Source organism: Zasmidium cellare (genome assembly GCF_010093935.1).
Source record: "Zasmidium cellare ATCC 36951 unplaced genomic scaffold M409scaffold_14, whole genome shotgun sequence".
NCBI lineage: Eukaryota > Fungi > Ascomycota > Dothideomycetes > Mycosphaerellales > Mycosphaerellaceae > Zasmidium > Zasmidium cellare.
Window position 1 is genome coordinate 24,855 of NW_022986958.1, and position 27,981 is coordinate 52,835.

A 27,981-nucleotide genomic window follows, 5' to 3' on the forward strand; every position below is an offset into this window, starting at 1 on the left:
ATGCGTCCCGAGGTCGAGCAAGATCTCGCCCATACCTTGCTTGTCGAGCTTCTGGCATACCAATTCGCATCGCCCGTGAGATGGATCGAGACCCAGGATGTCATCCTCGGCGAGAAGACGACGGAGCGGATAGTGGAAGTCGGCCCAGCAGACACCCTGGGTGGAATGGCAAAGCGGACTCTGGCTGCCAAGTACGAAGCATATGATGCTGCACGATCAGTGCAACGTCAGATCTTGTGCTACAACAAGGACGCCAAAGACATCTACTACGACGTCGACCCAATCGAAGACGAGCCTGCGCCAGCCCCGAGTGGTGACAGCGCCCCGGCAGCTTCATCTGGCGCTCCAGCAGCAGCCGCTGCAGCTCCTGCGGCTGCAGCACCTGCACCTGCGGCGAGTTCTGGACCTGCAGCTTCTGTACCGGACGCACCAGTTGGTGCAGTTGATGTGCTACGGGCACTTGTTGCACAGAAGCTCAAGAAGCCTCTCGCTGATATTCCCCTTAGCAAAGCCATCAAGGACTTGGTTGGAGGTCAGTTCACTATCAGACCTCACCCCTTCACACCGTCTTGCTAACACATGATTACAGGCAAGTCCACTCTCCAAAATGAGATCCTTGGTGATCTTGGAAAAGAATTCGGCTCAACACCAGAAAAGCCCGAAGACACTCCTCTCGACGAACTAGGTGCCTCTATGCAAGCCACCTTCAATGGCCAGCTCGGAAAGCAATCGACCTCCCTCATCGCCCGAATGGTGTCCTCAAAAATGCCTGGTGGGTTCAACATTACCGCGGTGCGAAAGCACTTGGAGACAAAGTGGGGACTGGGTTCCGGCAGACAGGATGGTGTTCTTCTGCTCGGTTTGACCATGGAGCCGGCATCACGTCTTGGATCCGAGAACGATGGCAAGGCGTGGCTTGACGACGTCTCACAGAAATACGCAACCCAAGCTGGCATTAGCTTGTCCACTGGCCCTGCACCTGGTGAAGGCGGTGGCAGCGGTGGTGGCATGATGATGGACCCAGCAGCGATCGACGCCCTTACCAAGGACCAACGTGCCCTCTTCAAGCAGCAACTCGAGCTGTTCGCCCGCTACCTCAAGATGGATCTAAGAGCTGGTGACAAGGCCGCGCTTGTTGGAAAGCAGAATGAGGCGGCTCTCCAAGCCCAGCTGGATCTTTGGAACACCGAACATGGCGAGTTCTACGCTGCTGGCATTGAACCATCCTTTAGCCCTCTCAAGGCCCGTGTCTACGACTCATCCTGGAACTGGGCACGACAAGATGCTCTCACCATGTACTACGACATTATCTTTGGTCGCCTCACAGCTGTCGATCGCGAGATTGTGTCTCGCTGCATTCTCATCATGAACCGCTCCAACCCCACCTTGCTCGAATTTATGCAGTACCACATCGATCACTGCCCCACAGAAAGAGGAGAGACATACCAGCTTGCGAAAGAACTCGGCGAGCAGCTCATTGAGAACTGCCGAGAGGTTCTTGGAGAAGCACCCGTCTACAAGGACGTTGCAGTCCCCACCGCACCGCATCTCACTATCTCTCCACGAGGTGACATGAAGTATGAGGAGGTTCCTCGAGCAAGCGTGCGCAAGCTTGAACACTACGTGCGCGAGATGGCCGACGGTGGCAAGATTTCTGAGTACGGCAACCGCACGAAGGTTCAAAACGACCTGCAACGAGTGTACAAGCTCATTCGACAGCAACACAAGCTGTCGAAGTCCTCCCAGCTTGAGATCAAGCAGCTGTACAGCAACATCGTCCGTTCGCTCTCCATGAACGAAGGACAGATCATGCCGACTGAGAATGGCAAGATGAACGGCCACGCCAAGAAGAACGGCCGCAACGGCAGCCGTGTCAACGGTGCTGTCAAGCAGGGCAAGATCGAGACTGTCCCGTTCTTGCACCTCAAGCGCAAGGAAGAGCACGGCTGGGAATACAGCAAGAAGCTCACCAGCATCTACCTGGACGGTCTCGAGCAGGCTGCCAGGGGTGGTGTCACCTTCCAGAACAAGAACGTCCTCATGACTGGTGCTGGCGCTGGCTCCATCGGTGCTGATGTCCTCCAAGGTCTCATCAGCGGTGGTGCCAAGGTCATTGTCACAACCTCTCGCTACTCCCGCGAAGTGACGGAGTACTACCAGTCCATGTACGCTCGGTATGGCGCTCGTGGATCTCAGCTGGTCGTTGTTCCATTCAACCAGGGCAGTGTTCAAGATGTCAACGCGCTCATCGACTACATTTACGATGAGAAGATGGGCCTCGGCTGGGACCTTGACTACATCGTTCCATTCGCTGCTATTCCAGAGAACGGGCGTGAGATTGACAGCATCGACAGCAAGTCCGAGTTGGCCCACCGTATTATGCTTACGAACCTCCTTCGAATGCTCGGGTCTGTCAAGGCCCAGAAGGCAACCCGTGGCTTCGAGACTCGTCCAGCGCAGGTCATTCTACCACTGTCACCCAACCACGGTACTTTCGGTAACGATGGTCTGTACTCTGAGTCCAAGCTTGCTCTCGAGACCCTGTTCAACAGATGGCACTCTGAGAGCTGGGGCAACTTCCTCACTATCTGCGGTGCTGTCATTGGCTGGACTCGTGGTACTGGCCTCATGGGTGGCAACAACGTCGTTGCTGAAGGTGTCGAGAAGTACGGCGTTCGCACCTTCTCGCAACAAGAGATGGCTTTCAACCTGCTTGGTCTCATGGCTCCATCCATTGTCAACCTTTGCCAGCAAGAGCCTGTGTTCGCTGATCTCAACGGTGGACTTCAGTTCTTGCCTAACCTGAAGGACCTCATGACCCGACTTCGAAAGGAGATCACTGAGACTGCCGAAATCCGCAAGGCTGTCACTCGGGAGACCGCTGTTGAGAACAAGATCATCAATGGCGAGGATAGCGAGGCATTCTACAAGACTGTCAAGGTCGACAAGCGTGCTAACTTGAAGTTTGACTTCCCCAAGCTTCCAGACTGGAAGAGCGAAGTCGAGCCACTCAACAGCGACCTCAAGGGCATGGTTGATCTTGAGAAGGTGGTTGTCGTTACCGGTTTCTCTGAAGTCGGTCCATGGGGCAACTCAAGGACACGATGGGAGATGGAAGCTTACGGCCAGTTCTCGCTCGAAGGCTGCGTTGAGATGGCCTGGATTATGGGCCTAATCAAGAACTTCAACGGCCCACTGAAGGGAAAGAGCTACTCTGGTTGGGTCGACGCCAAGTCTGGCGAGCCTGTTGATGACAAGGATGTCAAGGCCAAGTATGAGAAGCACATCATCGACCACTCTGGTATCCGTCTCATCGAGCCAGAGCTCTTCAATGGCTACGACCCGAACAAGAAGCAGCTCCTCCAGGAGATCCAGATTGAAGAGGATCTCGATCCATTCGAGGCATCGAAGGAGACCGCCGAGGAGTTTAAGCGTGAGCATGGCGACAAGGTCGAGATCTTCGAGCTAGAGTCTGGCGAGTTCCAGGTTCGTCTCAAGAAGAACGCAACGCTCCTCATTCCAAAGGCCCTCCGCTTCGACCGTCTTGTCGCTGGACAAGTGCCTACTGGATGGGACGCTAAGCGCTATGGTGTGCCGGACGACATCATCTCCCAGGTCGACCCAGTCACCCTCTACGTCCTTGTCTCGACCGCAGAGTGTCTCCTGTGCTCAGGTATCACCGACCCCTACGAGTTTTACAAGTACGTGCACATCTCCGAGGTTGGCAACTGTATCGGTTCTGGTATTGGTGGTACGACTGCTCTTCGTGGCATGTACAAGGATCGCTTCCTTGACAAGCCTCTCCAGAAGGACATCTTGCAGGAGTCCTTCATCAACACTATGAGCGCATGGATCAACATGTTGCTGATCTCTTCGACCGGTCCAATCCGCACTCCTGTCGGTGCTTGTGCCACTGCAGTTGAGTCTATTGACATCGGTTACGACTGCATTGTTGAGGGCAAGGCACGCATGTGTTTCGTCGGTGGTTTCGATGACTTCCAAGAGGAAGGATCATACGAATTCGCCAACATGAAGGCCACCAGCAACGCTGAAGACGAGTTTGCTCACGGGCGTACACCCAAGGAGATGTCTCGACCAACGACCACTACCCGTAATGGCTTTATGGAGTCTCAGGGTTGTGGTATGCAAGTGATCATGGACGCACAACTCGCTCTCGACATGGGTGTCCCGATCTACGGTGTCCTTGGCTTCACCGCTACTGCCACTGACAAGATCGGTCGTTCAGTTCCAGCACCAGGCCAGGGTGTGCTCACCACTGCCCGTGAGCAGCCATCCAAGTTCCCCTCGCCACTACTCGACATCAAGTACCGAAAGAGGCAACTGGACCTCCGCAAGAAGTCGATCAAGAACTGGCAAGAGTCCGAGCTCATGTACTTGCATGAGGAGGTATCGGCCATGAAGCTGCAGAGCGGCGAGTTCGACGAAACCGAGTACATGGAGGATCGTGCGGGCCATATCGAGCGTGAGGCCAAGAGACAAGAAAAGGAAGCGCTCAGACAACTGGGCAATCACTTCTGGAAGCAGGATCCTCGTATTGCTCCTCTCCGTGGTGCCCTCGCCACCTGGGGTCTAACGATTGACGATCTTGATGTTGCTTCATTCCACGGCACATCCACCGTCGCCAACGACAAGAACGAGTCTGACGTCATTTGCCAGCAGATGAAGCATCTTGGCCGCAAGAAGGGCAATGCCCTCATGGGTATCTTCCAGAAGTACCTCACCGGTCATCCAAAGGGTGCTGCAGGTGCTTGGATGTTCAACGGCTGTCTACAAGTTCTCAACTCTGGTCTTGTACCGGGTAACAGGAACGCCGACAATGTCGACAAGGTTATGGAAAAGTTCGATTACATCGTCTACCCCAGCCAGAGCATTCAGACCGATGGCATCAAGGCGTTCTCGGTCACCTCTTTCGGTTTCGGTCAAAAGGGCGCACAAGCGATCGGTATCCACCCCAAGTACCTGTTCGCCACCCTTGATCATGCACAGTTCCAGACCTACAAGCAGAAGGTTGAGGCTCGCCAGAAGAAGGCATACCGATACTACCACGACGGTCTCATTAACAACACCATGTTCCGCGCGAAGAGCAAGTCGCCTTACGAGGACGCTCAGCAGAGCCAGGTGTTCCTCAACCCAGAGGCCCGTGTCACGACCGACAAAAAGACGTCGGAGTTCACGTACCCAAAGTCGGTGCCAAAGAAGGTGCAAGACAAGAGCACCACCGAGATGGTTGAGACGTTGATGAAGGTCAATGCTTCGGCCAACTCCAACCCGGGTGTTGACATCGAGAATGTTGATGCTATTGACATCCACAACGACACCTTCATCGATCGCAACTTCACCGAAGCTGAGATTGCATATTGTCGAAAGGCACCATCGCCACAGGCCAGCTTTGCCGGCAAGTGGAGCGCAAAGGAGGCTGTCTTCAAGAGCTTGAAGGTGTCGAGCCAAGGAGGTGGGGCACCACTGAAACAGATTGAGATCACGAACAGTGAGACAGGAGCACCAGTTGTTACAGTAAGTGTCAACCTCCAACTTCATCCAAGAACTAGTAGCTAACATCCTCCCAGCTCCACGGCAACGCCAAAGCGGCCGCAACCAAAGCCGGTGTCAAGTCGACCACCGTCAGCATCAGCCACAGCGATGCTCAAGTGATTGCCGTCGCAATCTCCGCGTTCTAGAGGACGATGCTGTCCTTTTCAGCGCATGTTGAATTCCAAATGTACTGTACAGAGCGGGCATAGACACTTATATTGTAGTTATTCTTTGCGGGCGGCGTACTGTCGGGAAAGGGTGTTGTTTTTGGGTTAGAGATAACCAGACAGTAGAAGTGTAGAAACAGCGATGCTGATATTTGAACTGAATGAGTTCAGTGAATGGTTTCTTGTTACTGTCTGAGTTGAGCGTATGTCCAACGGTGGAAGTAGATGTCTGGAGTGAAGACATGGCGTAAGACTTTTCCAAGTCTCTAACACGTCGGAGGGGAGTACTTGGAGCTGCTTCTCGTCTCATCTACACTCCCCTAATCAGTAGATCGATGTGTGAAAGCATTCACTAGAAAATGTGGCCCGAGCGGGACACTTCACGTGTCTTCGCTCCGGCAACGCCTCTGTTTGGCGCTAAAACACTTGGGAAAACGCGGGCGAATCCCTGCCAACCTCGACTGCATCACACCCGCCATCGCATTCCACCTCGACACCACAGCCTTTCTCTCCAACAGATCTACGCACACACACACACACACACACACACTCGCTGTACAGCCTCTCGAGATTTTGTACAGACACCCGCAATCATGTCGCAACGCGGGAACGAGATGGGCATGGACTACGAGTGGCAGAATAAACATGGCCCTATGGACTCCCGCTCGCCATTTGCGCAACTCAGCCAGAACCCGCAGAGGTTTCCTGTGCCTGCGACTGCGACGCCCGGAGGAAAGAGAAGTAAGTTGAAATCGCACATGCTAGGGAAGAGGACGGCGTTTGTTGACAGGGATGTGTCTGTGTTGCTAGGGAACCACAGCGCTTTCGACTCGCCGCAGAAACAATCCACTCCCAGCCTCCGAACCTCGCCCACCAAGCCCCTGCCACCGGTGCCGGCCTTTAATAGCTTGTACAGCACGCCGCGCAAGATGCAAAGTGATTTTGACGACTCGTCTGCTGGGGAGACGCCGAAGAGCCCGGAACATACTGATAACGATGCAACGCCTGATACGATGGGACGGAGCTTGTTGAGCACTTCCAAGGCGGTGACCAAGTACGACGGTGTGGATTTGAGTGGTTTGCCGGCGAGGGGCAGCCCGACGAAGGAGAAAGAGCGGCCGCAGCCGTCGGCGAGGAGAGAGAGTTTCTTTGGGAAGATCAAGAACAAGTTTTACAGTCCTGGACGAGGGGAGGTGCCGCGGGCGGATCACATTCACAACACGGACAAGAGGGTAAAGAAGCGACGGGACCGCGAGCTGCAGCGACACGTTTCTCGACGGAGACGGCATAGTGTGTCGGATTCTGGAGACGAGAGCGAGATGCTGTCCAAGAGCCCGCGCAAAGCACAGCAAGGCGAAGCGACCGAGTCGAATGAGAAGAAGCCACACTGGCTCTCATCACTCTTCACATTCATCGCCCAGCATCCGACCGTCCCCCACATCCTCTCCTTCTACGCACAACTCGCCTTCAACGTGTTCCTCCTCGCCGGATGCGCATACGTCATCTACTGCTTCTGGGCCGCCGTTCAAGGAGATGTGGATAAGAAGAGTCATGAAGCGATGGTGGATATCATGGCGGAGATGGCCATCTGCGCGGAGAATTTCAGGAAGAACAACTGCGACCGAACGACGCGGGTTCCTGCTCTGGAGACGGTCTGCGACAACTGGACCAAGTGCATGAATCAGGATCCTTCGAAAGTCGGACGCGCGAAGGTCTCGGCGCATACGTTTGCGGAGATTTTCAATTCGTTCGTGGAGCCAATTTCGTGGAAGGCGATGGTGAGTTTGAGACATCTCTTCAATTGATACACATGCTGACGTTTGTAACTCCTAGATCTTCACAGCCTTCATCGTCTTCGGCTGCTTCGCGACCACCAACTTCGCCTTCGGCTTCTTCAGAGACAAGACGGCCAACGCCGGCGCCCAGTACCATCCCGCCTACTACCAACAACCGCCACCGCCCACTCCACAACGGACGTTCAGCGGTGAGGCGTACTATGGCACGCCCTGGCATCAACCGCCCATGGGACTGGAGCCTGCGCCTAGTGGAGGGTTTGCGCAGATTGAGGGGAGGGGGAGTCCGGTGAGGAGATTGCATTATAATTGATTGGGGGGTACGACTACTGAACATGGCATGGCGTTTGAGAACATGGGAATCATAAGGAACAGACTGAGAAGTTTTTTGGGCGTTGAAAGAGGAATGAGATTGGCTTGGTTTGGCGAGGAGACTTGCATACTGCATGCAGAGCACACCACGGAGTTGTTGAAAAAGGCAACGGGCAGGCAATCATGAAGGACCCAGTAGAAAATGTCAAGGATCAATGGCACAAATCCGCACAGATGACAATTGTAAACACTCACTCACTGGTTCTCTCACTCTCTCACTCACTCACTCGTCAACCCATTCATCTCATTTTCCGTCCTTTTTCGAATCAATCGGATCAAGCCCGTCACAGATGACCAGATTGTACGGGTCTGGGTCGCGATAGAAGTCAGCAGCGACGCTAGTTTGAAAGAAAAAGGTTAGGGGACGGGCCAATCAGAGTGGAGGTAATCAGTTGTGGCATGTGAGACTCTTCTAGTGCTGGCTATCAGATGTTTGTGTTGGAGGGTTTATAAAGAAGGTGCTGGCTTCCTTCTGAGACTTTTGCTTCTTTTCTTCAGACGCAAGTATCAACCAAAAACAACATACAACTCTACCACTCACCTGCTCGTTATCGAACACCAACACCATCTTCGAACTTCAACTTTGAACATCACCAAGCACCTCACCAATCTCAACAACCAACCGCAACCCCAAACAAAAAATGTCTACAGCAACCACCACCCTCCCCTCAGCCTGCTGCCGCGCCGGCGCCGGCAAAGACACCACCACCACCACCTGCGCCTGCGCCGCCCAAGCTACCTGCTCCTGCGGCAAAGAATCCGCCCTGAACTGCACCTGCGCCAAGGCCTCTGTCGAGAACCGCGTCGAGGGCGTGAGATGTTCGTGTAGTAAGTCCTGCCTTCCCTTACAAACCCATCTGTAACGTCGATGAGGGGCTGGGAGTGAAGTCGGGTGTGTGTGCTAACGTTTCGTGTGTGTTGTAGATCAAAGACCAGCAGGCGAGTGTACCTGCAGTCGGAAGGAGACCGAGAATGCGAAGGTTGAGGCAGGCGAGGCGTGTGGGTGTGGGAAGAGGGTGAGGGATTCGTGTACGTGTGGTGGGAGTGAGGCTGCGGTGGCGGCGGGGAGTGAGTTGGAGACGGATTTTACGGGGAGGAAGTGAGTTGTGATGCGGTGTGATTGAGGGAATGGAGCGAGTTGTTAGGGTGCTGTGGTGTGCCGTGGTGTGGTGTTGTGGTTTTTCTGGGCTGAGGCGTTTTGATGGGGTTGTAGCAGAATGATGGACGGTGGTGGGAAAGGAAGGACTTAGGAAAGGGGGAGGTATTTTGGTTTTGGAGAGGCGATGATACCACAGACGACGAATAGAGGATGAGCAATCGAGAGAAAATGTACTACTGTTTGATGCCATGTCATTCACTTCGTCCCAGTCTCTGTGCTCCTGGATTTCGAAACAACTCAGGGGTATCCATCCACTCCACCAACGAAAACCCCCAACAATGCCACCGAAAACCCCATCTATTCATTACTCGTTTCCAGCATAGGTCCTGTTATCATATCCCACACCCGTACATCTGTCGATATATTCCTCTACCAAGCCTCCCACTTCTGCCCACCCATAGCAACCAACCGATTAAACAGCTCATCCCTCAAAACCATCGCCGTGATAACCCAAGAATTCCCCTGCTTATCCACAATCTCCAACCCATCCGCCACCTCGCGATCCAACGCCCACCCGACGACAAGCTTACTCTTCCACCCCAGCCCGCCGACTTTCTTCAGCTCCTTGATATCCGCCACCGCGACCGTCCACACGGGGTGCAGCTCGTCGTTGAGGATGCCGTCTTTGCTCGCGATGGATTTGTCCAGGCTGAAGCCCACGCAGGGGATCGTCGCTTTGGTCGTGATGTACGCGTGGCCCTTCTTGCCGTGGAAGCGGCAGCGGAAGTCGACGGGCCCGCTGAGTTTGTTGTCGGATTTGCTGGGGATGACGCCGAGGCGTTGCTTCGAGGGTTCGCTGCCGATGCGGGCTTTGAGGTGGTCGGCGCCGAGGACCGTGTCGACGGTGCCTCGGACGCTGCCTTTGAGGATCCCGAGGAGGCGGGACCCGCCTTTGCCGTGGTGGTCTTTTTTCGAGGCTTCGACGTCGGCGCCGGCGGTTTCGTGGGCGACGGTGGGGTCGGGGGCGATGGCGGCTTTGAGTTCTTCGTCTGTGGCGTTGAGGGGGTTGTCTCCGCCTGCTGCGCTCAGCTGTTCTTCTGTCAGCTCCACGGGTTCGTCGTCTGGGGGTGCCAGGCCTGGGTGCGGTGGTGGTGGTAGGGGTGCCTTGTTTGCTTCGCCAATGCGTAGGAGGGTGACGGTAAGCTGTGCGTTGGTGGGGACGCCTTTGAGGACAGTGTTTCGCAGTTCGAGCAGTTTCTGCCACTTGGGGAAGTTGGTGTTGAGCCAGTCCAGTCCACGCCAGATGATTGGGTCACCAAAGAATCCGAATCCGACCCCAAACGTAATCCCCTTGACGAGCATGTAAGAAGTGATGAAGATGGATGCACCCAGCGCTGGGACGAGCAACGCGGCGATTCGAAGTCGGTACAGATCCTGAGGGAAAGGTGCAGTTGGCGAGAACACATTGCCAAATCGTTCCCAAGTATCAGAAACATCTGCGATGCCGTGCATAACAGGCCTCATCTTGTTCCAAATCGCAGTCTCCATGGGAACTTTCGTCTTGTCCACTTTGTGAGTACCACCCGAAGCTGACGAGCGAGCCTTACTCGCGTTCACGGCCATAGCAGTAGGATCTGGAACATTCTCACCCGCCTTCTCGTTTTCATTTCCAGGGGGCTCGTTCTGCGGGTGTTTGCCACTGACGCTTGAAAGTGCTACAGTGGCGACGCTGTTGACGAGATTGGTGGCCTCCTGTTCTACGGCTTCTCCTTTGTAGTTCTCAGGGGCACCTGTCGCAGAATCTGTTGATCCAAGCACGCCAGCTTGTGGCTTCTGCACGCCTCCAGTCTTAGCGGAGACGAGAGCCAGTGGAGCTGGTGGGAAGAGCATCTCTCGACTTGGTGGGTAGACGATCAAGGTGATTATCATGATCAGAAAGGTTGGGGCTAGGAAGTCGAGTAGCCAAGCCAGAAAGTAGACGGCACAGAATGCGCTTGTTCTCCTAGTTTCCCGCCATGATCGTAGTCGCACGATGTGTTTCGCGAATCCCATAAGGCCGATGATCACGGTCATGTACAATCGTTCGATGTTGGCCCGCAACTTGTCTGGGGAGAACTCTTCCTCGTCGGCGATGTTGAGATCAAGCTTCCCGGGTAATGGATGGGGGTACTCTTTGACGTGGTACATTTGCTAGGACATGTCAGCATATTCAGATAGTATTGGACATGATTCAACGGTCATAGAAGATGTGGCGCGAATCGTTTCTTCCTGGTGCTGAATGTAGGCATGCTTACTGACCTTGTTAAACCTCCGGACCAACACCCACAGGTCCTCATTAGGCATGCCACCCACCAACGGGTTGGGAATCTTCTCGTTGTCGACCGTCCAGCCTAGGTCCTTGACTTCCTCATCGTGAACTTCCTGGGCAGCGCCCTTCTCGTCGTGATCTGCCATAGCCAACGCATGACTCGAGGTTGGCCTCTCAGTGAGAGAGTTGGCTGACTCAGTCTTGTCCGGGTCTGTTACTGGAGCCATGGTATCCGGAATAGGAAGGAAGTCGGCGATTGTTGAACCGTCGACGTCCATTTTTATGAAACGCAGGTACTCTCAAAAATTAATGACGGTAGGGGTTGGCTCCGCAACTGTTTCATCATAGATGAGAACGCTTGAGTACGCGCGCCGAACAAAGAAAGGCGTTTACGTATGGCAGATGCAGGAACATGTGAAGGCGTGTAGCGTGATGTCATCCCGCCCGCCGCTAGCCTCTCACATGCTAGCGCCATCGATGTTGAAGAAACGTCGAATCGTCCTCCTCACGCGACTTGGAAGTTGAATGTTTATCCTGCATGACATGCAACTTCTTCACCGTGAAAGAAAGGCTACAGCTAGCTCAAGGTAGCGCTCAATGCCATGGTTCCAGATTGCTTGCCATAGAGCAGCCCTCGTGGGCTCGCGGGCCAGACACCTATACCGAAACGATGTACCAGCGATATTGGCCGAGTCCACCCACCTCCCCAAAGATTACATCTCGTTCGGTCGACGAGGTTTTTACCAAAGCCCGAGCCTCGTCTCCCGTCGATTTGGAGCCAAGGCTTGGACACCGGAAGAAGAGAAAGAGCTGATTGCGTTGCGCAAGAGAGGGGTCAAATGGTCCCAAATGAAGTTCCATCTGGAAGGCAGAACTACCCTGGGTATTATTGGCCACATGAATACCCTCGCTCATGGGGACGGACCTTTGGCAAAAGAAGCGCGAGATTTAAGAAGGGCTCACCGTAAAGGTATTCCATTGGTTCCGGAAGACGTACGCAGGGCCGTGCAGTTGCACGACGAAGGCCTAACTGCTAAGCAAATCGATGAGAGCATTGGAAAGGGCCATGGACCGGCCAGGATCCGCCAGTTCATTCGTGACCCTGCGCATTTCCTCGACCCGCAACGAGAGACACGCTTTACGCCGGAAGAAGATCTGCTTTTGGCGCAACTCGTGCTCGAGAAACTCAGGTGGAGCGAGATCGCCAAGCACTTTCCCTCGAAGTCTGTTCGAACCTTGCAGTCGCGCTGGGAGTTTGAACTCCGCACGAAAGACACGCCTTCCAAGGCTGTCAGAACGAACAACGGCCGCAGGGCCTGGACTCGCAGAGATATTGAAGAGATGCTCAATTTGTACAAGGAGGGCAGGACGACTCAAGCCATCGCAGAGAGACTCGATCGCACGGCTCATCAGGTCAGGTGGAAGCTCAATGTACATGGTCTAGTCAGGGGAGGTCACAGAGAGATTGATGCTGAGGCGGCAGACAGCGTGTTGCAAGGCCTCGGCGTGGATGAAAGGGTTTCCCCGGACCTGGGCGAGGAAATGCGCAAATTGGCAAGCTCTGGGATGACTGCGCCGCAAATCGCCCTTGCTCTAAATCAGAAAACCAATGTTGTTAGGTACTGGCTGACCCACAATGGACGCAACCGCCAAAGCGCCTGGACTCGTAAGGAGGAAGCCAATGTTAAGAGGCTTCTTGATGAAGGGAAGAGCGTTGTCCAGATCGCCGAGGAAGTGGGCCGGACCAAGGCGTCAGTACAGGCAAAGGTCCACATACTCAAAGGGCGCGAAATCGGAAAGTCGAACGAGCCACAGAGATATTTTTCCTGGACTCCTGAAGAAGAGACGAGACTGAAAGAATTGTATCTCGAGGGTACGACTGCCAAAGCTATTGCCGCTGAACTTGGTCGCCCCCAGCATGGTGTGAACGCGAAGATCGTGGGCAATCGTAAAGCTGGCAGTCTTCCGATGAAGACCCGAGAGATATCACAGCCAGCGGACACCGAAGCGGTGACCTCATAAAGGTGAATTCATGTTATAGAGTAGAGATCAGTTCAAATCGCTCTTCAGAGTAGCGAAGCCTTCGCAATGACCTCATATCCAGCCAGGATTGCATAGCGCAGGCGCCTTGCCTACCCATTTCTTCTCCTGCAACTCCTGCAGAACCCACACCGCGATACTCTTGCGGCTCAGGATGATACCGTCTTTCCCCTCACCAACATTTCCAGCACGCACAGGTTTGGCCTCGCTATTCGTCAAAGCCGGGACCCTTTCACCATCGCATTAGCACCCGTCCTCCATTACTTCAACGGGATCGTCCTCACCTAAACAATGTCCACTCAATCTCACTCAATGGCAATGCAGAAACCACACGCCCGATCCCATTCACCTCATCGTAAGCACTTCCTCCAATCAACCAGATCGCTAGGACACAGAACCACCACTTCCACGAAGGCTTGTCGTCGGGGATCTTGTAGGAGGGTGTCGTGCAGCAGAGGGTCCGTTTGATTTTCGTTTCTGGGTCGGGGAGGATCATGGGGAAGAGTTTCTCGTAGAATTCGGTTACGGGCTGGAACATAATCATCAGTACATAGAACAATCCGTGATGGTAGAGATGTACGCACCGTTCCTTTATTCGGTACACCTGGTCCTGCGAAAGAGACTAGGACTGTGGCGCCAGTACGAATGGCTTCGCGGGTGGAGTCCATGTCGTCGAAGGTGCCTTTGATGATTTTAACATTGCTGTTGCTGGAGACATCTTGGGGCAGTTTGGAGGGATTGCGGGCGTAGATTGTGAGTTCGTGGCCGGCTTGGAGTGCTTCTGTTACGAAGGCGATGCCTGAGGGGCCTGTTCGTCTCCGTCAGATGATGTGCTTTTTTGCTTACGGTGGAAAGCATCAAGTCTTCACCTGTAGCCCCCAACACGAGGAGATGCATCCTTTGATAGTTTCTGATGCTGTATTGATGAACTAAAGTCTATCGATGATGCAGAGAAAGAAGCTACGACTTTGAGATGCGCTCTTTCCCTACCTTTCATCTCTGTACTACCCCTGCTACGTGGTCTTGGCCATTACACGATACGAGACTCACAAGACCAGAAATGTTGTCTGATTATCAATTGTTGGTTTTGAATTGTACACCAAGATGGACATGTTGTTGCCGTGTCTCAGAATAATGCTAGTCGCTTACGGAGCCGGTAGGGAAACACAATGGCCGCTGCCGAATTTTGATCAAATTTTTTTCCCTAGAGCAGACATCAAAGCGACTTTCACGTCTGCGCGGGCTATGAGCATCCATACCGGAGCGCAAGGCTATGCTGAACCCTCGACTCGGTGAGTGAACGCTGCTCATAGCCATCTCTAACATCCTTGGGGCTCGTTGATGGTATCGCAGCAGCAGTACGAGATTTTCACACGTGGGAGCGGTCTGATCCTGTGCCACTCACTCATCATGCAGTCCATCCAGGAGTTTGACAGGTCACTGATCTTCATATCATACTCTCAGTATCAGTTGCTGACTCGTCGGAAACGCATCCCCCTTTCCGTGCCACAAGACAAGACTGTGCCACCAGTTTACGAGACACGTGCCGGTCGATGAGACGATTGCACGTGATTGAGGCTCGTCGTGCTCGTCCAAGGAGGGATTTGGCTCACCCAATGACGCGTGCGGCCCAAGCTTCCACGACCTCCCCAGCCGTCCTGGCCCAGCCGCCTCGCAACGCAGCAAGCGATTCAGCGGATCCCCGAGCTCCCCAAGTCCAGCTGCTCGAGTCTCCCGTCTCCTCGTAAGCTCTCCCTCACTTTCTCCCCTCTTCTCGCTCTCCTATACACCTTTCTCTCTACCAGTCTATCTCTCTCTATACCCACCGCCATGTCTACGGCTACCCGCAAGCGCAAGCAGGAGGCCGAGGAGGAGGAGGAGGAGCTCCAGGAGCTTCCGGAGGACGATGATGAAGAGGAAGAGGAGTAAGTATCGCTCTCAATTTGACGTCACTCAGGGGCACAACGCGTTGTCGCGAGTGTGCGGTTTTGTCGTCGTTGCGGTCGCGCGACGGCGGCGAATTGGCATTGATCGATTTGTCGAGATCGGTGGTTAGTCGATCGTCGTCGTCGACGTGCTACCGTCGCAATTGGTCGATGAAGCATTGGAATGCTGCTGACAACGAACGCTAGGTACGAAGAAGACGACTATGATGACGAAGACGCCGAGGATGACGACGAAGAGGATGAGGAAGAGGAAGATGCTGCTCCGCGTAAGTCCATGAGCTGACAATCGCTTAATTATCACCTCGCTAACGATCGCCCCAGCTCCCAAGGCCAAGAAACGACGAACTGAAGAGCCAGCGCCCGCCGGTGACGACGAAGAAGATGTCGAAGGCGAGGACGACGACGACGATGCCGCAAACGGAGAGGACGACGAAGCTCCAGCTAAAGATGGCGAGGACGACGAGGGCGCTGACGAGACAGCCAAGTCCGGTGCCCCAGCCGCTGCTGCAAAGAAGGAGGTAGCTGGCGCCGTCCCGGCCGAGGATGATCTCGAAGAGGTCGACGGTGCGGAAGAGGAAGACGAGGAATAAATACATGTGTCAGCGGTCGTCGCTTTGGAGACGACGTCGCAGCGATCAAAAAGCGTTAAGACATGTCGTCCGTAGAGCAGGTCTCGAATCTCACGGGTTCGTCGATGACAGAAGCGTAGCTCGAACTCAAAAGCACGTTCAAAAGATCGATTCCTCTCCTCTAAACCGTCGATAATCGACACTGTCGTTCCCTTCGGTGCATACTAAAGACCATTGGTAACCAAGTCTTGTCCGGTGTCAACACAAGCACCATTTTCACGGTCATGTGCCTTGGAACGTCTTTAGCAATTAATGCTATGTCTGAGAACGTCCACACGAGCTCTGAAGTGGCTTTGCTTCCATTGCGAGCGGGCCAGCAGAGCCATCATACCCAATAGTGCTGTGGCTCAACACCTATAGGTCCTGTACCTGCAGTAGCTGCTGTTTAGTTGCGGCAAACTAAATGTGTATTGACATTGGAATGTCTGACGACGCTGAGCAGCATAGTGGCAGCCAGAGCGTGTAGATACGACGTTCGTAGTCATTGCATTGTTGAATTGCATCGATTCCGTCGACGGGATTCATCGACCAAAATCGACCCCTATCTCAATCACACCACCACCAATGATCCCCCACACCTCGCAAGCTATTCCAGAGCACTCTCATCGAGCCCAGAAGCAACAGAAACAGCAAAAAAGCGTGCCGCAGGAACCCCAAAAAGTCCCGCTCACAGCCCAAATCAACGCCATCGATTCTCCAACCACCCCTCAACATCAAGACGAGGGTAAAAGCCAAATAATACGCTGTCCCTTGCTGGGATCGATTCAGGCGAATTTACAAAAAGTAAAGACATGCCTGGGATGGCCTTCATAATGGGTTGATTCGAGCCTATCCCCTCCCCATCCCACACAAACACCAAAAATCAAAACCAATTCACTTCCATACACCTCCCCCCAAAAACCAACCTATCACCCCAAGACCTCCCAGAATCGATTACACACCACCTCTAGGGTGCAAAAGAATGATGCCTCCTGCTGGAATCGAACCTTCAAACACGTTAGCGGATGTCTATCGAGAACAGTTGTTAACAGTACGAACCAACGACCTCGTCATTACTAGTGACGCGCTCTACCGCTGAGCTAAGACTATTTTTTCTCGTTAGAGTTGCCCGAACCGAATCAATTCCGATCGAACGTACAGGCTGTGAGAAGCGTGATTGGATGACGTAGGGAGCTGCTTGCAATTTATAGTGCTTCAAAATTTGATAATAGAAAGTTTCCACTGACATCGAATCGAATCGATCTAGGCTAGGTATCAGAGACAGTCAAGGTAGAGACTTGAATATCCAGAAGTAGTAGAAATTCAGTTGGCTTTGCTAGACGTTAACGCCTGCGCTCTACAATAGAGCAATTTCTGGCTGTCGCTCGCGGAGCTCCAAGCGTATGTCTGGAGGCGTAACAAGCTGATGCTCAAATTCGATCTCAGCCACCCGACCTTCTCCAGGCAGGAACGCTACTTGGTAATGCAGTAAGAAGAAGCACAAAACAATCTTGAGCTCAAGAGCCGCGAAGAACCTGCCTATTTGACGAAACGACTTTAGCTGGATCGAACAGGTGTGGACCAATAGGCTTACCTGGACAGGCATGCTTTCCGTGACCGAAGCCCATGTTTGCGGGTGATGTGGATGTGAAGCGGACTCTGGGATGCATGTTCATATGCCGCTGTAGATTGAAAATGCTCCAGTCAGGCTCGCCGTAGTCGAGGCACTCGCGGACCAGAACAGTTGCACCTCTGGGTATCACAAAGCCATCGGAAAGTACCACGTCTCTCTTAACAAGGCGGTGCATCGATGCTGATCACACATCCATCGTCAGCGCCCAATCCACAGAGAGTCCGCTCTCGACCAGCAAGACTTACCGATTCCGCCCCGATGAATACGCTGAACCTCTTCCAAGAAGCTATCCAGCAAATGCATCTTCGCCACAGCGTTTTTCGACCACGACTCCCGGCCCAAGACGTTAATGATTTCCTCGCGCAACGGAGCCACTACCTCCGGATTCTCGCACAGCTGCAGAACAGCCTTGGTCGCCATTTCCGATGTCGTGTGTATGGCTGCCACACTTAGACCAAGTTGCCCGGCTGCGTAGTCAAATGAACGGCCTTGGGCGACATCTTCCATCCATGACAGCGAGTCCTCCATCCTTGCAGGCTTCTCGGCGCATTCAAGGGACGGTTGTCTCCGGTAGAGTTCCGGTTCAATCAGCCGGCGCGCTCCACGCAAATGCCCACGTAGTCTCCAGTAAGCAGGTATGAAGCAGCATACCAAAGGTTGCAGTGGAGCCGGGATCATATGCAACAGCATCGAGGCGCTGAAGATGTCCACCGTGTATTGCTCTGCTATGCGGAGCCACTCTGCGTGCCGAGAGAAGGCTTTTCCCAAGAACACACGCGAGGAGAGACGGGCCACGATGTGCAACATATGCTGTTTGATGTGAGTAATGCGCGGGCTTTCGTTCGATCCTGAACCAAACACATTCCGGAAAGCTTCCCCCGTCTCGTCAACCAGGCTGTCTGTGATAAGATCGAGGTTTTGGTTGAGCTTGATCCTAATGCAGTGGATGTAACAGGTCAATTGCACAATTCACTACCACATGTCGACCTTCGAGGCTCAGCGTACCGCACCGTATCCAAGACAATATTGTCCTTCGCGCCAACAAACACACCTGCTCCATTGAAACCCTGGTAATGTGCGAAGAAGTCCTTTGCCGTAGCCTCATTGAAATCTAGGTCTGGATGATTCCGCAGCTCGTTAGCGAATCTGTTTGGCACGATAATCTTGTAACCGGAGGCTGCGGCTACTTGGAAGCAACGGTTGGGATGCTGTTCCGAGGCCTTGGACAGGAGCTCTCCAGGCCGCTGCATAAAGGCGAACTTGGCGGGCATCCATTTTTGGAGACCTCTACGTTCGAAATGCGCAATGGGAATGCCAGGGTAGGGGCGTCGGCGGGAGAGTAGCAGACAAAGTACGGGTATGAGGAGAAGAGCGACCAAGACGGCGGTGTGTTGATAAGCGACCAACATGTCGGTGGAAGAGGGCAAGCGCTGATGTTGTTCTGGATGATTTGAGGCAAGATGGAAAGCGGACAGGCTGGGTGAAGAAACGTGATTAGAAAGGAGAGGAGGGCTAGCAAGACGATTGACTGCAAGGCCAGCAAAGCAAGATTGTCGATCTTTAGCGGAGGTAGTTTCATATTTCTGTGTTTACCAGTCTCGTATCTAGCTTTTACGCTACTGCCGGAGCTCTTGTCCGTTCCTTCCTTCTACTGTACTTGCATGCATGTTCCAACGTCGCCAGGCTGCCGGACCTATGGGTCTTCGCGCTGATGGGTCTCGGCTCCTCTGCTCCAAGCGCTATAACGCTCAGTCATCATGATCACGCGCCTTTTGTCGTGCGATAGCCGGGCAAGCGTTACGTAGCTGGCGAGTGCACAAGAGGCGAGAGAGCAGCCAGTCTATCTACTGCACTTTCATCTGCGCCAGTGTCCGCTCTGCTAGTGCTCGCAAATTCTCAGCTCCTACAATGGCCGTCAACGCCAGTTCAACGCCAGTCTCACGACGGATCCAGTTACGTAGCTCAACGCTCACGAGTGAATCGAGCCCGTAATCCACCAAACCACGATCCGGTCGAACTTCGTCGCGATCCGTCATGGTCATCGAGGCGACCTTATCCATCAGGGCAATGAGAAGCGTCTGCATAGCATCACCACTATTACTCATCTTCACCAGCAGCGTAGATTGGTCGGAATGGGTGGGAGTGGTGCTGGGCGAGTCTCCTTGGGACAGTGGCGCGGTTCGAAGTGCTGCGAGCATATCAAAGCGCTCCCACGGTAGCAGCGACCCGTTGGTGTTTATGACGGGACTTGATGTCGCTACGAGCGAGCGTGCGTTCGCGCATAGACCCGACGAGGGACCTACGATGGCGCCCTTCACGGCAGTGTACACATGCGTCTCTGCCAGCGTCAACCCTATCGACTGTTTGAGTGCATCGCCAATATCACGGTCAGCGACGTAGCCAATGCCCTCGACGACAGGAAGACCGATGGAGACCGCGGGCAATCCGAGGCTGTTGCGATACTGCGAGAAGGCGTCCAAGAAAGTCTATCCCGGAGACATAGTTAGCTGACTACAATGATTCCGTTGTCGCCGTAGCAGACTTACCGAAGTTCCAGCATAAATCGCTTGCCCAACGTGGCCTATCGCGCCATCGATAGAAGCCAACGAGATGAAGAAGTCAAGGTCCTTGGGGAGAATGTCGTGCAAATTCCAAGCACCCTGGATTTTTGGAGCCGTGATACTCGTCCAGTCGTCGAAGCTGGAATTGACAAACATGGCGTCCTGGAACGATGCCGCTGTCAGTATGTATCCCAGCTGGTAGTGAAAATCGAAATGTACTCACCCGAAGGAATAAGGCACCATGTACCACTCCCTTGACACGAGGCAGGTCGGATACAGCCGCCATCGCAGTCTCAACATCTCCGCGCACACCGACATCACAGGCAATGGCTCGTATGCACACGTTCGGAGACGATGATCGAATCTGACCAAGGAGCCGTGCAACCTCGGGGTGCGAAGAGCCGCTGCGGCCAAGCAGGACAACATTCCGCGCCCCATTATCCACCATCCAGGAAGCCAAAGCTCGACCGATTCCACCTGTCCCGCCGGTAATCAGGTAGGTTCCATCTGGATGCAGGAGCTGTCGTCTTGGCAACAGACCAGAAGCGACCTGTGCAAGCACCATCGCGTCCTGATCCATCGTCGTCACAATCTTGCCCATGTTCTGCCCTGACTGCAACCTTCTCAGTGCCGTAGACAGATTGGTTACGGATATCTCGGTGACCGGTCGGATAGGTCCAATGCCGCCAGTTAGGAGTAATTGAGAAATCTCCGCGAGACAATCCTGCAACACCTCCGGCTTTCGCGTAAACAGCTTATAAAGGTCTACTCCGCCGAAGGTCACGTTATGATCAAACGCACGCATGGCAAGATGACTGTTCTGCAGAAAGTCTTTCCGTCCGATTTCAATGAAGCGGCCAAAATCGGCAGTCAGCGCGAATGTGTCCTGCAGCAGACGGCCACTGAGTGAGTTGATAATCACATCCACTCCTTTGCCGTTCGTGGCGGACAGTATCCCGTCTTTGAAGTTCGCCGTTCTGCTGGAGAAGATGTCGTCCTTCGGGATGCTGAATTTGTCGCCCAAGAATGCTCTCTTCTCCGCTGTGCCTGCGGTAACGAATACCCGAGACGCTCCCAAATGCTGTGCCATTGTGACGCAGGCTTGTCCGACTGCCCCTGATGCCGCGTGGATGAGAACAGTGTCTCCTTTTTGCAGGCGTGCTCGCTGGAAGCATACGCGTGCTGTACTGTAGGCTATTGGCATAGTCGCTGCGTCGACAGCGCTGATGTGGTCTGGGATCCTGTGGATGCTAGTAAAAGGGAGCCGCACGTAGTTGGCGTACCCGTTCTCGCTAGAGATGTAGAAGACCCGATCGCCTACTTTCAGATTCTTGACTTGCGGCGCCACGGCGTGTACTCTGCCGGCGCCTTCGAGGCCAGGGCCACTCCAAGGCATTGAGCCCAAGACCAGGAGAAGATCGCGGAAATTGACACCGACGGCTTCTACTCGGACTATGACTTCGTTGTCGCCAGTAATTTGAAGTGTATCACTTCGACGGAAGTAGATGGAGTCTGGACTGCCGGCTACATCAACCGTCATCTCGAAGGCGTCCTTGCTTTCGTTCCACATAGGCTGCTTTTCCTTGACCATAAGACCAGACTCTGAGGCCAGCGTGTTTCTCGCCGCCACTGACGGGGTCAGACGTGGAACGAGCAGCTTTTCGTTATCCCACACGAAATCCTGGTCCATGAGCGAACGTTTATGATCCTGCGTCGATGCCAAGCGGTGTGCAAGCGACATGACCGCGGTAGCACCGTCCGTCGTGCTCGGCACGTTTTCCACCAGCAACAGACTTCTCGAAGCATCTTCGAGGCGGAGAGTTCGCAGGAGGCCCTTGATTGTATACGCTTCTGGTCGAGCTTTCTCCAGGATGACCCAAACAAGCGCTTTCACGTCAGTGAGCAACCCCTTTAGGCTTTCAAAATCAGGCTCACTGACATCTTGAAGGACACTGGCTTGTGGGCTGTCAATGAAGATACAAAGGGACTTGTCCGGATCCTGTAGTTCCGACATCATTGTATAGAGTGTTGCACCGTTCATGGATTGATCAGCCTGCTCCACCAATGCCTCAATCAGTTCAAGTGTTTCATTGCCAATCAGCTGACCTGTAATGGCGACTTCGAAATGGTCATCGGCGTCGCTGTTTCGTGCAAGCGTCTGCACCTTCGTCGCCCATAGAGCCTTCATCAAATGTACTGCCGTACCCGGATAATCCGCAATGCTTCCATCGATGCCGGAGAACCCATTGTTAGAGAGAAGTCGCTCCCACGATCCATCGGATAAGAGCGGCCCCGAACCCGCACGATATTCGTCGTGAGCCACCCACCAGCCTGGCAGTAGAGCGTAGGGCATATTGCAGGGCTGATGCGCGACGTTCTCCATCAGCAGTAACTTGCCGCCAGGCTTGAGCAACGTGCATACATTGCAGATCGTTTTGTTCATGTCGGCAGTAGCGTGCAGCACGTTCGAGGCCACGACCAGATCGTATGTCTCTGACTCGAAGCCTTGAGAAAGCGGGTCTTCGCCGATGTCCAGTTTCTCATATCGGATCCAATTTGACCAACGCGCTAGCTTGACTTTCGCGTTTTCGAAGAACCCAGGGGATATATCGGTGAAAGTGTAGCTCTGGAATGATGGTGTGTCCTGCAGCTCGTGCGACATCGACTCTAGGATCCCGAGGGTCGCGCTGCCAGTTCCAGCGCCGATCTCCAGCACACGCAGGTTTGGGTTAGAATCGGAGAGAACTCGAGCATACCTGGCCAACGCAGCATTGCAGCGGACTGCACTAGTATCCTGCTCGTAATTACGCGAGAGGAGGCCGTCTTTGAGCATGATCTCGAGCGGCTCCAGCTCGAGGTTCAGAATGGCAGGAAGCTGTTCGCCGATGGCGACGAGCATTTCGCCCTTGGCGTTGGCGTTTCGGACCTCTCTGACCAACGACCCTGGATCTCTCGACTTCAGCATCTCTTGTGTCGAAGGCTGTGCGACCAGAGCTTGCGCCCAGAGTACGAAGCTAGCCAGATGAGGTGGCAGCCGGTCTTGTTGGTCCTTCGACAGAGTCAAGATAGCACAAGCCATGAAGTAGGCGCCGACTTCGTTCAACTGTTGCCTGTGATCAATGTCCTCCTGTCCGAAGGGTTGCTCACCTACTAATCTCACGACGTCATCTTCTGCGAGAAAGGCTGCGGAAGGCACAAGCCGTTCAATGAACCCTTTTGGTAGCTGCCGCAGCAGCTTCTCAGCGTTCGGCTCGGTGATCGACTTCAAAGTAAAGGACTCAATCTCGAGTATCGGGATGCGAGTCTCGTTTGGCGCTTGGGGCTTCGTGAATACGCTCACCATAACCCGCATGGTACCGGTGCGAAGATCCAGCTCCTGCAGCCTCGTGACGATGGTGAAACGTTGATTCTGCCTGGCGGGCACTTCGTTGGAAACTCGAATATGTTTGAAGTAAGTGGGAACGAATACTCGCCGAGCAACTCCGGCCCCTTGGATGCTCCCTATGGAGTGGAGGAAAGAGTCCAGCGTAGGCGCATCGACAGTAATGGGCGATGTATCTTGCATGAATTCCGGCATGTCTCTCAACTCCGTCTCGTGGACCACGAGACCAGTAGTGGCCCACAGCCTTCGCATGGTCCTGAATTGCGGCCCGTATCTGACCCCCGTTTGGTCGAGAAGCTTGTACTCTTGCTCAGCGTCCGCTTCACGGAGCCGGGGGTCTGTCAGAGCTTGCTCCGTCTGGCGCATGGTCCAACTGGTGCAAGCTGTTGGCTGGGTAGACGCTTCAATCTGACCGGAACAGTGTATCGTCCAACCAATGCCGGTGGACCACGAGACAACATCGAAGGCCCACACAGAAGAAGACGCCACCTCGATACCGGTTTCAGCCGGTCTCAGCTTGGTTGCAATGTCAACTCTCTGCTCCTCTTTGATAGGGAGGCCCCGTTTGACGTACAACTCCTTGGCCACTACGCTGCGTGGAGGAGTGTCTGAGGAGGTCAGTGCTCGTACAGCAGCTATACCAAGTGAGAGGTATCCAGTGAAAGGAAACAATACCTCGCCGGCGATATTGTGGTCTCGAAGAAACGGCATCTCATCGAGTGTGAAGACTTGCCGGAACACCTGCTCATTGCCCACTGATGGGCACTTCCAACCCAGGAGATGATCGTAGGCTTGACCGGGATGCGCTTTTTGCGTGGCCACAGGTGAAGTGTGCTGGTATCGAATCGTCCTATCCCAGGCATACAATGGTAGATTGGTCACTACGTGAGCGTTTTTATCGTTGGTCCCATTGACCTGGGCGATGTCAACGCTACAGCCCAGGACGAGTAATCTCCCGGCAAGCTCCACGACTGTACGGTCGGGGGAAGATCCTCGTACGAGCGCTGAGACGTATGTCGGCTTCGGGATCGTTCCAGGGATCTGGTTTGAGGGTGACTGCAGGATCTGGCTAATAGGACCTTTGAGCGCGGCGTGAGGGCCGATCTCAACAAGCACCGTAGGAGTATTTGAGCTCGACCCCAAAGTGCTCAGAAGGGTATTGATGGCAGCCAGGAATTGCACTGGTTGGACCAGATTTCGGACCCAATAAGATGCACTGAATGTCTCAGCATGCTGCTGAACGCCCGTAACGGTAGATATGAGTGCGACCGTTGAATGAGACGTGCTTGGTGAGTATGCTGTGATTGCTGCCGAATAGGAGGCAGCTACAGCTTCCATGTACTGGGAGTGGTAGGCGACAGCAACCTTCAATCTTCGCACGAACAGGCCCTGCTCCTGTGCAACCCTCTCTACGGCGGCAATGGCTTGAACATTTCCCGACACCGTCACGCTCTGGGGACTGTTGACTGCGGCGAGAACCGCGGCCGCTCCGCCCGTCGATTGAGACGCGCTCTCAATCAATGCTACGGCGCCCTCAGCGCCGATACCGAGTGCCAGCATCGCCCCTTGGTCTGGGTGCTCCTGATGGATCCGGGCAGCGGCCTGTCCCCTGTGGTAAGAAATGGCCATTGCCGCCTTGAACGTAATGAATCCTGCAGTGTAGGCGGCTGCAATCTCTCCACTCGAGTGACCAACCACGGCTGCTGGCCGGATCCCCCACTGACGAAGGAGATGTACCAGTCCGATTTGGATGGCGGTGCATGCCGGCTGGCTGACCTCCGTATCGTGAATTCGAGTCTCGGATTCCCCCTTCGCCAACTCGTCTGGCTTGATTTAGTGTGCTTCACCGTGCAAGGTCTATCACCACTCACCTATAAGCGACCACAAGGCTCCAAACTCAGTAAGGCATACATCTGCTTCTTGCAGGGTCTGGTAGAAGATCGGGTGGCGGGAAAGTTCCACTCCCATTCGGGGATATCTCGCAAGGAGGTCAGTGAAGTGCTTCGGCATGGCCTGGGCATTACAAGCTTACTGAGCACCTTGGCCAGTGAAGACGAAGGCGATTTTGTGGTCCCTTGCTTTTTCTGCCTTCAACGCACGCGAGTTTGCAAGTTGTTCCCGGAGATCTGTCACCGAGCGGGCCGCGATCGACACCCTGTTCGGGAAGTAGGTCCTTCGCTGTCCAAGAGTATAACTCAGGTCGTGGAGGTCCGGAAGCGGTAGTACGGTCTGTAGGTAGTCATGAAATGATGTTAAATATGAAGCAAGAGTAAGTTCGGTCCTCGACGAAAAGACGAAAAGCCGCGAAGGGTGGGCATGAATTCCATCTGCAAGCCGAGTTTTCTCTGCTGTCAGGTCCGCTGTGGGCTTGGTAGGCTCTGGGCCATTCGAGCAAGTTACATTCGTTACATGTCCATCGAGGACTTCTCCAGTGGCATTGTGTCTGTCTGCGGCGAAACTGTTTGTTGCCGCTCCCTTGGCGCAGATGCCGTTGCCAAGGGGCCCGTCAGTCGGAATGCAGCCTTCAAAATCCTCGAGGAGGGCGGCGGCATTACTGCCTCCGAATCCTTCTTTCGCATCAGCACGGCAGCATCGATATGGGCCACATTCTATTTATGAGAACGTGGGAAGTTCGGCAATCTTACCGAAGTTTGTCACGCAAACACGTCGCTTCATGCCAACTGGCCAAGGTGTCACCGTTTGTGGGACCTGAAATTCATTAGACCTGTGGGACAAGACGAGACAAGACTCGGTGTACATACCCTCAGCTTCTCGTACTCTCGAATTTTGGGATGAAGCTCCTCAAACCAGGCATTAGGTAGGAGGAATTGGCGCTCAATCAGCATTACTGCTTTGACGACGGATAGGACCCCGCTGGCGCCTTCCAAGTGTCTAGAGATGGGCCGTCAGAAGCGAGTCCATCAATTTCTTCACCGCTTCAAGAGAACAGCATGTCCCTGTCTGTTCACGTACCCAAAGTTCGACTTGAGAGAACCGATGAACACCGGCTGGGAAGGTGGTCTTGTCCTTGCAACGATGTTTGCTATGGCGCCAGCGTCGATCGGATCGCTTTTGCAAAATTAACTGCGTTCGAACGTGTGTCCGCCCATCGTGAATCTCATACCCAACTTGTGTGCCTGTTCCATGGCCCTGGACTCACGTCAGTAGCTATCCAAACAAATCAGTCGCGGGAGGATGTACCTCAATAAAAGTTGTTTCGTTAGGAGGTAAGCCAATTTCTTGATGCACACGAGCGAGAAGCTCCTCCTGCGCTTGCTGGGACGGTGTACTGATGCCGATTGTCCGTCCAGAGTGATTGCTTGCAGTGTTACGGATAACGGCTCTGATCGGATCATTGGCTGCAATGGCATCCGATAGCCTCTTCACAACAAGGCATGCACCGCCCTCACCTCTACCGAATCCATTTGCTTTGCGGTCATATGAGAACGACTTCCCGTCCGGCGACAAGGCGCTGAACGAGTCACATTTTCAGCGAGCAGTACGATACCAAGGGAGATTGACGAAGGGGTGTTTGCTTACCCCATCGTATCCAACAGAACCCACATGTTGGGGCTGACAATAAGGGATGCTCCACCCACAAAAGCCGCATTGCACTCTCGCGAGCGGATACTCTTGCAGGCCAAGTGGAGTGCGTACGAGCTACTGGAACATGCTGCGTCCACAGCCACGCTCGGGCCGTGCAAATCAAAAAAGTATGAAAGCCGATTTGCGAACATGCAGGAGGCAGTACCAGTGGCCGTGTACTTTGAGATCGTGGGGAGGTCGTCAACTAGCCTTTGGCCATATTCGGACTTCTCGTTTGCGGCGAACACTCCTATCCTACAGAGAGATGATCGAAGATTAGCAATCTCAACGTCATTGTAGATCCAGTGTCGACCAGAGAGCGAGCTTCTAGCAGTGTATATTCAGGCCGAACATGCTCACCTGGAACCTGCAATGTCAGAGAGTTTCCAGCCAGCATTCTCGGATGCCTCAAAGGCACACTCGAGCAGGAGACGATGCTGTGGATCCATAGAAAGCGCCTCGTCGGCGGTCATGTTAAAGAAGGGAGCATCAAAGGCGTATATGTCGTCGGGGAGGAAGTGCCCACCCTTGGACGAGATACAACCGGGTTTCTCGGAGTTCGGGTGGTAGTACCCATCATGCTGGAATCGATCTGGAGGCACTGGGGAGAAGGCCGAATTGGCCTCTGCCAGATACTCCCAGAGGCCGCTGCGACCCAGCCCAGGAGCTCGATAGGCATACCCAACGATTGCGATGGGCTCGCTGTCGAGGTGCTGGTGGTCATGTGGCCCAGACATCTGTGAGGGCTGTACGGAAGGAAGGGAGTATGATGGAGGTGGTAGTCTGTCTCTCCACAGGATCGATGGGAGCATCGAACTTTTATCCCAAGACATCAGGCATATCCTTGCGGCCTGATGCGCACAAGTGAGGGTAATACTATTCCCAAAGCAGTGTTTGCCAAGTTTTCAGGCCAGGGCGAGCGGATTATCAATGC

The 27,981-nt window shown here is 54.0% G+C and overlaps 9 protein-coding genes and 1 non-coding gene across 10 annotated transcripts; 5 read left to right on the forward strand and 5 right to left on the reverse strand.

Annotated features, from left to right (window-relative positions):
• Positions 1–5,699, forward strand: M409DRAFT_65784 (uncharacterized protein; the record flags this gene model as incomplete). The annotated part of the gene is made up of 3 exons (XM_033816661.1): positions 1–532; positions 590–5,535; positions 5,589–5,699. 3 exons carry the CDS (start codon positions 1–3, stop codon positions 5,697–5,699), a joined length of 5,589 nt encoding a protein of 1,862 aa, XP_033668531.1.
• Positions 5,700–6,313: 614 nt separating this feature from the next.
• Positions 6,314–7,826, forward strand: M409DRAFT_21800 (uncharacterized protein; the record flags this gene model as incomplete). Its single annotated transcript, XM_033806035.1, has 3 exons — positions 6,314–6,461; positions 6,531–7,498; positions 7,554–7,826. The coding sequence occupies 3 exons, from the start codon at positions 6,314–6,316 to the stop codon at positions 7,824–7,826; spliced, it is 1,389 nt and encodes a 462-aa protein (XP_033668532.1).
• A 700-nt stretch (positions 7,827–8,526) lies between these two features.
• M409DRAFT_65786 (uncharacterized protein) lies at positions 8,527–8,988 on the forward strand (the record flags this gene model as incomplete). Its single annotated transcript, XM_033816662.1, has 2 exons — positions 8,527–8,713; positions 8,810–8,988. 2 exons carry the CDS (start codon positions 8,527–8,529, stop codon positions 8,986–8,988), a joined length of 366 nt encoding a protein of 121 aa, XP_033668533.1.
• Positions 8,989–9,413: 425 nt separating this feature from the next.
• M409DRAFT_53638 (uncharacterized protein) lies at positions 9,414–11,519 on the reverse strand (the record flags this gene model as incomplete). Its single annotated transcript, XM_033812430.1, has 2 exons — positions 9,414–11,174; positions 11,283–11,519. 2 exons carry the CDS (start codon positions 11,517–11,519, stop codon positions 9,414–9,416), a joined length of 1,998 nt encoding a protein of 665 aa, XP_033668534.1.
• Positions 11,520–11,889: 370 nt separating this feature from the next.
• On the forward strand, positions 11,890–13,314 carry M409DRAFT_21802 (uncharacterized protein; the record flags this gene model as incomplete). The annotated part of the gene is made up of 1 exon (XM_033806036.1): positions 11,890–13,314. The coding sequence occupies one exon, from the start codon at positions 11,890–11,892 to the stop codon at positions 13,312–13,314; it is 1,425 nt and encodes a 474-aa protein (XP_033668535.1).
• A 72-nt stretch (positions 13,315–13,386) lies between these two features.
• On the reverse strand, positions 13,387–14,229 carry M409DRAFT_21803 (uncharacterized protein; the record flags this gene model as incomplete). The annotated part of the gene is made up of 4 exons (XM_033806037.1): positions 13,387–13,561; positions 13,617–13,861; positions 13,917–14,140; positions 14,202–14,229. 4 exons carry the CDS (start codon positions 14,227–14,229, stop codon positions 13,387–13,389), a joined length of 672 nt encoding a protein of 223 aa, XP_033668536.1.
• A 719-nt stretch (positions 14,230–14,948) lies between these two features.
• On the forward strand, positions 14,949–15,868 carry M409DRAFT_53641 (uncharacterized protein; the record flags this gene model as incomplete). The annotated part of the gene is made up of 4 exons (XM_033812431.1): positions 14,949–15,076; positions 15,138–15,257; positions 15,465–15,544; positions 15,600–15,868. 4 exons carry the CDS (start codon positions 14,949–14,951, stop codon positions 15,866–15,868), a joined length of 597 nt encoding a protein of 198 aa, XP_033668537.1.
• A 1,061-nt stretch (positions 15,869–16,929) lies between these two features.
• Positions 16,930–16,993, reverse strand: M409DRAFT_t27. Its single transcript has one exon. It is a non-coding gene; the product is annotated as a tRNA-Thr (tRNA).
• Positions 16,994–17,243: 250 nt separating this feature from the next.
• Positions 17,244–18,928, reverse strand: M409DRAFT_65789 (uncharacterized protein; the record flags this gene model as incomplete). Its single annotated transcript, XM_033816663.1, has 4 exons — positions 17,244–17,425; positions 17,481–17,699; positions 17,765–18,453; positions 18,525–18,928. 4 exons carry the CDS (start codon positions 18,926–18,928, stop codon positions 17,244–17,246), a joined length of 1,494 nt encoding a protein of 497 aa, XP_033668538.1.
• A 435-nt stretch (positions 18,929–19,363) lies between these two features.
• Positions 19,364–27,784, reverse strand: M409DRAFT_65790 (uncharacterized protein; the record flags this gene model as incomplete). The annotated part of the gene is made up of 12 exons (XM_033816664.1): positions 19,364–20,005; positions 20,066–20,179; positions 20,304–25,285; positions 25,334–25,440; positions 25,495–25,905; positions 25,966–26,029; positions 26,108–26,171; positions 26,225–26,354; positions 26,436–26,531; positions 26,641–26,934; positions 27,003–27,302; positions 27,408–27,784. The coding sequence occupies 12 exons, from the start codon at positions 27,782–27,784 to the stop codon at positions 19,364–19,366; spliced, it is 7,581 nt and encodes a 2,526-aa protein (XP_033668539.1).
• Between the last annotated feature and the right edge of the window lie 197 nt (positions 27,785–27,981).